General features: G+C 44.8%; 1 protein-coding gene across 1 annotated transcript; it reads right to left on the bottom strand.

The window, feature by feature from the left end:
- Window positions 1–4,498: 4,498 nt before the first annotated feature.
- On the bottom strand, window positions 4,499–6,071 carry LOC115199212 (mucin-2-like). The gene is made up of 4 exons (XM_029761841.1): window positions 5,965–6,071; window positions 5,439–5,810; window positions 4,884–5,240; window positions 4,499–4,767 (listed from the first exon to the last, which is right to left on the bottom strand). The coding sequence occupies exons 1-4, from the start codon at window positions 5,999–6,001 to the stop codon at window positions 4,499–4,501; spliced, it is 1,035 nt and encodes a 344-aa protein (XP_029617701.1). The 5' UTR covers window positions 6,002–6,071.
- Between the last annotated feature and the right edge of the window lie 4,951 nt (window positions 6,072–11,022).

Below are 11,022 nucleotides of genomic sequence, written 5' to 3'. Positions count from 1 at the left end.
AACCCACTCCTCTAGTCTAGTCTATTACCCAGAAATTGCCTCATTGTACAGAAAAGGGTTGAGTGGTTCAAGAATTGTTCAGGTGAGAGAGTGAGGCCTGATTTGATAGTGACTCTCCCAGGTAAAGCCACCTGACTGTAACAGTACTGGAGGTACACCACAGAGACAGGCAGGAACCCAGTGGACCTGGTCTCAGCTCTCACTCTCTGAAAATGTGTTTTTTAAGACATATTGGGATTTTCACCCTGTTTATATTTGAATGTTATTCAGGAGAAATGGTGATGTTATGGTAAAAATATACACTGAGTGCACAAAACATTAGGAACACCTTCAGTTGCCCTCAAAACAGCCTCAATTCGTCGAGGCATGAACTCTACAAGGTGTCAAAAGCGTTCCACAGGAATGCTAGCCAAAGTCAACACCAATGCTTCACTCAGTTGTGTCAAGTAGGCTGGTAGTGGATCTCCACTCCAAATAGCTTGTTCCATCTCATCCCTCATTATCAGTTGGGTTGATATCTGCTGACTGGTGAATGACTGGTAACTGTCATGGAGAGAGCAGGTGGTCCTGATGGTCCTGATGTCTCCCTCTCCTCTGTCATTGGGTGCTCTGACCTCCCTCTCCTCTGTCATTGGGTGCTCTGACCTCCCTCTCCTCTGTCATTGGGTGCTCTGACCTCCCTCTCCTCTGTCATTGGGTGCTCTGCCCTTCCTCTCCTCTGTCATTGGTGCTCTGCCCTCCCTCTCCTCTGTCATTGGGTGCTCTGCCCTTCCTCTCCTCTGTCATTGGGTGCTCTGCCCTCCCTCTCCTCTGTCATTGGGTGCTCTGCCCTCCCTCCCTCTGTCATTGGGTGATCTGCCCTCCCTCTCCTCTGTCATTGGGTGCTCTGCCCTCCCTCTCCTCTGTCATTGGGTGCTCTGCCCTCCCTCCCTCTGTCATTTGGTGCTCTATGCTCACTCTCCTCTGTCATTGGGTAATCTTCCCTCCCTCTCCTCTGTCATTGGGTGCTCTGCCCTCCTTCTCTTCTGTCATTGGGTAATCTTCCCTCCCTCCCCCTGTCATTGGGTGCTCTGACCTCGCTCTCCTCTATCATTGGGTGTTCTGCACTCTCTCTCTCCTCTTTCATTGACTGTGAATTAATGCAAAACTTCAGTCTTTTTCAAATGCAAACCATTGGTCAGCAGGTCATGGTTACAGTTGACACCTGTTTGGTGGTTGTGATGGGTCTTAAAGACTAACATATAATTGAATTATGAACCAAATGTACCCTACAACATTTTAAACCTTTATTTGGTCATAAAAAAATGTGTAGTTTAATTCATATAAAACCTTGTTGAGAAATGAAACCTTGTTGAGAAATGAGAGATTATTTCTTGAAATCTAAATGAACTTGCAGTACAGAAATACATAGCTGTTAAGATAGTATTTTGACATGAGATCTGTGGTTGCAACTGGGACTTTCACCTGAATCATTCATTCATGTCAATGCACATAAATTCCAGTGATCAGATCTCAAGTCTGAATAGTGTCTATAATGACTGAGGATAAAGAGCATCTCTCACTATCACACATCATGTTATTTATTAACATTCCTGTCAGAAGGTGAGTGTAGCTGGTGCATGACGTCAGGCGCAGGAGAGCAAAATGAGTGAGCAACGTACTTCACTCAAAAATAGAGGCACAAGGTAGCAAATACACTTGACCAAATACAAACGGTAGATATATTACGCGCGGGTAAAAACAGAACTCGTCGAAATTCCAGCCATCATGAACCGAAATGAACATTGAAACAATCACACACAAAAACATGGGGGAAACAGAGGGTTAAATACATGAACATGTAATTGGGGAATGAAAACCAGGTGTGTAGAAAACAAAGACAAAACCAATGGAAAATGAAAGGTGGATCAGCGATGGCTAGAAGACCAGTGACGTTGACCGCCGAACGCCGCCTGAACAAGGAGAGGGACCGACTTCGGCGGAAGTCGTGACAATTCCAAATGAACCATCAAGTCTACAGTTGAAGAAAAACTAGGTTCTAATATATAAACTAACAAAAGAGATTCAAACAATGAACAATGTTAAAGATTTGTAACTAAAGATCACATCCAGTGATAAAACAATACTAATATACGATTAAATAATATTAATTAATGATAAAACAATATAAATCTAGACCAGTACAGATTATGAATGTAAATAAAAAAGAGAAATGTTAGGAGAAAATGTTACATAATTAGAGTTCTCTCTTTGTCATCATCCTCTTCGTCATCTTCTTCTCCTCCTCTTCTGTCTTGGGAGGCTCCTCTTTCTCCTTGTGGAAGACCTTCCCATCAGGCTGCTTTTTCCACGTCACTTCGGTGTCTGCAGGTAACCCCTGCTCCTTCAGCTTGTTCCTTATCTGGAGAAACACACACATACAGAAACACACGATATTTCACTCTGTATTAGTAATCCTGAAGATCTACAACTACCATTCCTTCCTGCTATACTGAGACGTTCTTCACTTCAACCCTTTGACTCTATGAGGAGATGAGGCCTATATTTGTCCTGTTTCTGTAAGGACCGACGCTGGAGTCGAGAAGCAGGTACCGGGAGTCAACATTTAATTAGGAACAAACATGGAACAAGACAGGAACAGCGTCAGCACACTGGTATACAAAGACAGACGACAATCAATGCTGAAGCAGGGAACAGAGCAGGGGACCAGACAGATATAGGGGAGGTAATGACAGAGGTGACATAAGTCCAGGTGAGTCCAATAATTGCTGATGCGCCTGACGGGGGAAGGCAGGTGTGCACAATGACAGTGGCAGCAGTGCGTAATGCTGGAGAGCCTGGCACCCTCGAGCACCAGGGGGGGAAGAGTGGGAGCAGGCGTGACAGTACCCCCCCCCTCGAGGGGCGCCACCCAACGTCCCACCTGGGCGAGCCTGACAGGCTGGCCGAGGCACGGGAACTGGACAAGCCGGCTGGGCGTGATATCCCGACGAACCGGCAGAGGCGTGAGAGCCTGGCGAGCCGGCTGAGGCATAGGAGCCTGACAATCTGGCTGAGGCACGAAGGCCTGTCAATACCGCTGAGGCGTGGGAGCTCGATGATCCAGTGGAGGCGTAGCAGCCTGACGAGTCGGCTGGGTGTAAAAACCTGACGATCCGGCTGAGGCCTGAAGTGGGATTGGCGCCTTCCGAGCCAACCGGGGAAAGGAACATCTTCAGCCGGCTTCAGTGTGACAGCCCGACAAACTGGCTTAGGCACCTCCGGTTCCATCGGTGGCGCCCCCCCCCCCACTAACCGGAGAGCCAGCACTCGGAGATGCTTCGTTTGGGGGTTTCAGCATTCTGTAAGGACCGACGCTGGAGTCGAGAAGCAGGTACAGTCAACATTTAATTAGGAACAAACATGGAACAAGACATGAACAGCGTCAGCACACTGGTATGCAAAGACAGATGACAATCAATGCTGAAGCAGGGAACAGAGCAGGGGAACAGACAGATATAGTGGAGATGACAGATGTGATTGAGTCCAGGTGAGTCCAATAATCGCTGATTGCTCGTGACGGGGGAAGGTAGGTGTGCGTAATGATGGTGGCAGGAGTGCGTAATGTTGGGGATACTAGCGCCCTCGAGCGCCAGGGGGAAAGAGCAGGAGCAGTTGTAACAATTTAACACATGGACAAGTGTGTGAATTGGAAATGTGTTTTTGCATATCCAACTCTCCCTGAGACACCTTCGGAGAGTGGGGTCACACCTAGGAGAAAAAGTAATCCACAAAAGACTAGAACCCAGACCAGAGAGGTCATCCACAACAGACTAGAACCCAGATCAGAGAGGAGGTCAGCCACAACAGACTAGGACCCAGATCAGAGAGGATGTCAGCCACAACAGACTAGGACCCAGATCAGAGAGGATGTCAGCCACAACAGACTAGGACCCAGACCAGAGAGGAGGTCATCCACAAAATACATTTATCCAGACCAGAAAAGAGGTCTGTACAGTTTGTATCATTAATGAGTTGGTTCTTCATGAACAGGGGGAAACTGACCTCTTTTAAGATGGCGTCCTGAACAGCAGGATCGCTGATGTTCAGATATTGATCCTTTGGTGTCATCTTCACTCTCACCACCTGTCTCTTCAGTTGAGGTTTCTCAGGGGTCGGGGAGGCAGTCTTGTGTATAATCGGGGGGGTAGTTGTGGTTGTGGGCAGGGGGGTAGTCGTGGTTGTGGGCAGGGGGGTAGTCGTGGTCGTGGGCAGGAGGGTAGTTGTGGTGGTGGGCAGGGGGGTAGTCGTGGTTGTGGCCAGGGGGGTAGTCGTGGTTGTGGGCAGAGGGTTAGTCGTGGTCGTGGGCAGGAGGGTAGTTGTGGTTGTGGGCAGGGGGGTAGTCATGGTTGTGGGCAGGGGGGTAGTCGTGGTTGTGGGCAGGGGGGTAGTCGTGGTTGTGAGCAGGAGGGTAGTCAAGGTTTTGGGCAGGGGGGTAGTCGTGGTTGTGGGCAGGGGGTTAGTTGTGGGCAGGGGGGTAGTTGTGGTTGTGGGCAGGGGGTAGTTGTGGGCAGGGGGTAGTCGTTGTTGTGGGTGTGGGCAGGGGGGCAGTTGTGGTTGTGGGCAGGGGGGTAGTCATGGTGGTGGGAAGGGGGGTAGTCGTGGTTGTGGGCAGGGGGTTAGTTGTGGGCAGGGGGGTAGTCGTTGTTGTGGGCAGGGGGGGAGTTGTGGGCAGGGGGGTAGTCGTGGTTGTGGGTGTGGGCAGGGGGGCAGTTGTGGTCTCCACAGCTATGCCAAGAAGAGAATAAAATCCCACAATGACAGTAATGAATCATGGGGGCAACATTAGAGTTCTCCTGTCATCACAATATCAGGTAGATTAGGTGGAGAATACGGTAACTTACCGTAGCAGATGAAAGGAAAGGTGTTATCACAGGGATAATTTCTCAATTTAGCATGATTTGGAGAAGAAGGATTAGAATGCACCATAGTGCAATTGTATCTCTGATCTGTTGAAAGCCATCCTGGCCACCAGTTTCTGAATGAGGAGTCACTCTGGTCTGACCATATCCAGGAGTCTTGAAACAGACCGATCCACACAGGAAGTCCCCTCAGTGATATCTTCTGATCTATCTCTGTGTTCTCAGTCTGGTTCCTCACACTGACCAAGTCTGTGTGATGCTGTCTGCAGTAACTCTGAGCATCTATCCAGGTCTTGTTCTCCTGAATTAAGACGTATGTTAGGTTGGTGTCTTGTTTTCCTGCAAAAGTCAAATTTCATAATTAATACAAATATCCAGTGAAATATCATATACTGATCATCTATAGTACATGTTGTCATTGATTTGATAACAGATCAATAACTGATTAACAACTTAAAGCTATTATGAGTCTATGTTTTAACTCAATGGCAGCCCCAGCACTTAGAACAGGCTTCATCATTAGTATGTAACACTCACCATCATAACAGATGAAGTGATGCTGGTCATCACAGGAGGTGTTGTTCCACAGCCCAGCTGTAATCATTAAAGCACAGTTACCATTTTGTGGTGTCCCAGTGTCCCAGTTTCTGAACTCAGTCTCACCCTCTCTGTAGAAACGTCTGCCTGCCAGAGACCAGTGCCACTTCATTGAGTCTCCCTTCTTCAGTCCAATCCAGTACCAGAATGTATTGTTATTTGCACTGGTAATCAGCCTGTTCAGGTCCTCCATGTCATCTACTGTAGCCAGATCAGTGTATTTCTCTCTGCAGTAACTCTGGGCATCAGTCCAGGTCATATAGTTGGTCATGAGGTGATACTGATGAAGACATGAGGAAGGTGTGTAGAATCCTGTGAAGAGAATAATAATTCATGACAGACATTTTATCCAGCATCCGTTCACCCCCAACCACACTCATCTATGCACCTTTGCACGTGGTACACACACACACACACACACACACACACACACACACACACACACACACACACATCTTGAACTGACCTGAGATTAGGAGGGTGAGGTACAAAGAAGCTTCCATCAGTGTGAAATTCAAAGGAAATATGATTAAAGTATTGAACAGAGACTCCTACACTCAGTTTAGAGTTGTGTTCCAAGAGGTTTGAAAATGTACCATTACATCTGAAATGTAACCAGAATGATTAGAAAAAACTGGGTTACATACATTTCTCAATATTAATGCTAAAATTATTATACATTTTATAAATGACCTCACCTGTTGTTTGTAGGAAACTCTGTCTCGCTCCGTCTATCTTGCTCTCTCCAGCTCTCTCTCCTTCTGTGTGTCTGTCCCCCCATTGCTTGGCCCTAAATACATCTTAAACTGATACCCATTGATTTGAATTTGTTTTTCATATTCTTTGTTTCCAAATAGGGGTATGCAAAAAGGAGTAGACATTCTCATCAAGTTATTATCTTACTCAAACAAACAGGTAACATATATCACTATGGAAACAGGGTTGGACAAAGCCAGGGACACCAGCTGAGCGTTTTGTCAAAGTTTAGAAACAGTTTTTTTGAAGGAAGAATTCATGAAAATAAATGTATTCTAATTTGTCACAGTACCAACTGAACCTGGGTCGTCAGCTCACTTCAAAACTGTATTTGCCCACTGAGCCATGGCACAAGCTCGGATCGTCACCAGTTACCATAGCCACAGTCAGAAACTCTGAAAATTTCTCTATTAATATCTGATTTTAACCCTAACTTTAACCACACTGCCAACCTTATGTCTAACCCTAACCTTAAACAAGTCAAAAGTCAACATTTCATCCCACACGAATGATGCAGTGCCCCCCATTGGAGCAAATGAGATATCACATGACTAACACATTTTAGTTAATTACTATAGCTCCCAGCATGGGTCAATCAGTGTAATTTATTAAATGCCAGATCTCAATGGCAAGACCAATCATTCCCCCAAGTTAAGTCAATGCCGGACCAGTGCTGTCTGATATATCGAGTGTGACTAACGTACGAATTAAATGACCGAAACAGACTGATCCACATTTCTTCCCCGATTTAATTATGTTCTCAGGCACGGTCGGATATGGTCTGTGCAGTGTCGGAGGTGGAACTGGGTTAGAGCTGTCAAATCAAAACTTAGCTCCAGGCATTATACCGATAGCCGACATGGTCATTGGCTGCACGGAGTCGCATTGACAGAAATCCAATGCAGCCTTGTTTATAAATTTGAACACTGCAATGTGAGATGTAATCTACACCTCCATTAGGAACACTGGAATGTGAGATGTAATCTACACCTCCATTAGGAACACTGGAATGTGAGATGTAATCTACACCTTCATTAGGAACACTGGAATGTGAGATGTAATCTATACCTTCATTAGGAACACTGGAATGTGAGATGTAATCTACACCTTCATTAGGAACACTGGAATGTGAGATGTAATCTACACCTCCATTAGGAACACTGGAATGTGAGATGTAATCTACACCTCCATTAGGAACACTGGAATGTGAGATGTAATCTACACCTTCATTAGGAACACTGGAATGTGAGATGTAATCTACACCTCCATTAGGAACACTGGAATGTGAGATGTAATCTACACCTCCATTAGGAACACTGGAATGTGAGATGTAATCTACACCTCCATTAGGAACACTGGAATGTGAGATGTAATCTACACCTTCATTATGATGATAGAACCCCTCATTATTTTGTTGAATGATTTTCAAATTGAGGTCATTATGTTTACATAGAACGTGTAGGCTATCTCTGATTTTCAGACCCCAGTGGGGTGGGTGTGGCTTCCTGACAATGATCACGGATTTGCTCACGGATTTGATGGCTCTAATGCAGTTCCACCTCCAACACTGCCAAAACATCTGCTATTCACTCTCATGGGATGGGTGGCCAAAAATAACTATCTGAAAGCCACAAATATGTCTGCACTGAGGCATACAGTATGTCACTGTGCTTCCATGGCTATATGAACCATTATATATGCACCATTATATATGCACCATATCACTGTGCTTCCATGGCTATATGAACCATTATATATGCACCATGTCACTGTGCTTCTATGGCTATATGCACAATTATATATGCACCATGTCACTGTGCTTGTATGGCTATATGCACCATTATATATGCACCATGTCACTGCCTACTTCATTAGTTCATATAGCACACTAGACAGCTCATGATCCAGTGCCTTTTTCATATTCAATGCACCTTTATCTTAGCTTTAATTAGATTTTAAAATGCAACAAAATGTGTGGATTGTATGAAATGAGCTACAAAACTGCAGATTTCCACTCTGCCCCATGGCCAAACGTGTAGAATTGTAGGAAACTGGTTTTAAAACAGAGGGAGAAAGAGAGAGTGGGGTATATGAGGTAAGTTGACCGAAAGTGGTGGCGGGGCATAGAGTTGGGAGGAGGGAGAAGGGAAGGGGGGAAAGGGGGAGGAGTGAATGGGGCCTAAATTGAGTTTGACACTCCCAGGTAAAGACACTTCACTGGAACAGGACTGGAGGTACACCACAGAGACAGGCAGGAACCCAGGGGCCCTGGTCTCAGCTCCCTGACCAGCACTGCTCCCCCTATATTAGCAGTAAATAACATTCACCCACTGCATCTGTACTGATGAAATATGCTCCGTTTCTCCATACTCTCTCTCTCGCTCCCACACTCTCACTTTCGTTCTCTCTCATCTGGTCCCTCTTTATTTATGTCCCTCTCCTTCCCTTTCACACACTCTTTATATGTCCCTCTGTGTTCTCCCTCTCTCTCTTTCTCCCTCTCCATCTCTCTCAGAAAGACGTGGCATCTTCATCTCACGTTGCCCCTGTTTGTTTATGTCACTTTAATAGTGCTACACTCATTCACTCTTTTATTTCAGTCCAGTTCTGTGTTTTTTTGTTTAACTATCCTTGTGGGAAACAGAAGTCCTCACAAGGATAGTTAAACTTGGATAATGTAGGTAGGTGGGGACATTTTGCCAGTCCCCACGTGGAAAAAGGCTATTTTAGGCTTAGGGGTTAGGTCTAGGGTTACAATTAGGGTTATAATTAAGGTTTGGGGTTATGTTGCTGGACCCCAGGAAGAGTAGCAGCAGCTATTTGGGATCCTTAATAAATACACATAAATACAAATACGGTTAGGTATAGTTTCAGTGTTTGGGGTTAGGCATAGGGTTAGGTTAAGGGTTAAGGTTAGGGTTGGATTTAGGGTTAGGGCTTAGGGAAAATGGGATTTTGGATTTGGTTCCCACAAGGACAGCAATACAACATTTTCTGTAATAATAAATAGCTTGTAAATGGGCTTATGGAGGTCATGACCCCAATACTCTTATCTATACTGCTGCTGTTGGTGTTGTTGTGTTAACAGTCTCTTATCACATTTAGTGGTGAGCATCGCTGTCCGTAAAGTACAAAAGGCCCTTTCAGGTTTCTATTACCATGATCTCTTCCATTGAGGCCAAAATAGTTTGCATAAAGATAGTGAAGGAACATACAGCATATGGATAGATGGAGAGATCCAGATTAAAGCTACAAACAATGCATGCAGGGCAGAATTAGGCCAATATCCACTAATAATAAAAACTCAAAGAGAAATTAAGTTTTAGAAACATCTAAAATACAGTGACCCCCTCTCATATCATTTCGAAGCCCTGCAATGCCAAGAGCAGAGCAAATGAGAGTCCCCTCATTCAGCTGGTTCACAAACCTGTTAAACAAACACACTGAAGCCTCAGGATCAGAACATCCAATCAACCAAATTACGACACAGTCAAAACAAAACTACATTGCCTACTGGGAAACACAAGCACAAAACAATATTCAGTTGTATCTGGCCCTAAATCGACAGTACACCGTGGCTAACTATTTAACCATGCTTACTGATCAAAACCTAAGAAGAAAATTGACAAAGTACAGGCTCAGTGAGCACAGCCTTGCCATTGAGAAGGGTAGACACAGGAAAACCTGGGTCCCTGTAGAGGAAAGGCTGTGCAACCACTGTACCACAGCAGAACCTGACACAGAGCTGCAATTCGTGACAAAGGTCAAAAATATAAAACAATTAAGTGTCATTTCCCCAAATTTGAAACCCTTATATTCAAGGTTTCAAAGTCCTCTCTGATGACAATAGGCTACCCGTTCTGTTGGGGGAGGACGCAGAGCGCTGTGGGTTGGCAGCGCACTACATTGCTGCCTGCCATAAGATGAGGGACAGTGTCTGACAGACCAACCAACCTGCACATGTCCTCTATGCTTATTGTTATTATTGTTCAATGTGTGGTTATTTTGATCCTTGATTATTGTTGTCACTGTAGTCCCATTGACAATATTGATTATTATTATTAATTATGTTAATATTGTAAATATCCAAAGTAAGCTTTGGCAATGTGTACATCATACCGATAAAGCACATTGAACTGAATTGAGAGAGAGTTCTACTTTCTATGTTCAATTCCTTTTGAAAAAAACTACTACTTTGTAATGAATGACTATAAAAGCTATATCAACAGCATCGTATCAAATTCACCATCCCTTTGTTACTGGTTTTTATCAGGTCTGTAGCTGAACATGGGGAGGTTGAGAGGCAGGTAGGAGTGAGATGAGCAGGTTCTCATGGGGTCAATGCTTAGGGCCCTAAATCACCTAAATGATGTCACTACTGGAAATGAAGGGGATTCCTAAGTGCTTTGTGAGTTGCTTTGTGGTTTGACTGGAGAGCAGGAAATGACATGCACCGAAGGAACATAAAAACAGGAACAGACTCAATACCAATCAGACAGCCACACACACTGGATGTGTAATGCATCAACACACAAGTAGCAGATGCAAACACACTCCCTCACTTATTCACACACACACACACACACACACACACACACACACACACACACACACACACACACACACACACACACACACACACACACACATACACACACACACAGAGAGTAGTATGCAAGTAACATGCAGATACACTTATTCACAACAAACTCTCTGTTATGTTGGATGTTACCTGACAAAAACACTTATATGGTTTCTTATTTGGAGG

This window comes from Salmo trutta, chromosome 8 (assembly GCF_901001165.1).
Source record: "Salmo trutta chromosome 8, fSalTru1.1, whole genome shotgun sequence".
NCBI lineage: Eukaryota > Metazoa > Chordata > Actinopteri > Salmoniformes > Salmonidae > Salmo > Salmo trutta.
The sequence above is the reverse complement of the archived record's forward strand: the minus strand, read 5'-3'. Positions and strand labels throughout refer to the sequence as shown.

Coding starts and splice junctions, on each gene's coding strand:
- LOC115199212 (XM_029761841.1), bottom strand. CDS start 6,001: ATGGAAGCTTCTTTGTACCTCACCCTCCTAATCTCAG. Junction 5,811..5,964: donor CCTCACCCTCCTAATCTCAG/GTCAGTTCAAGA, acceptor TTCTCTTCACAG/GATTCTACACACCTTCCTCA. Junction 4,768..4,883: donor CTTTCCTTTCATCTGCTACG/GTAAGTTACCGT, acceptor TTCTTGGCATAG/CTGTGGAGACCACAACTGCC.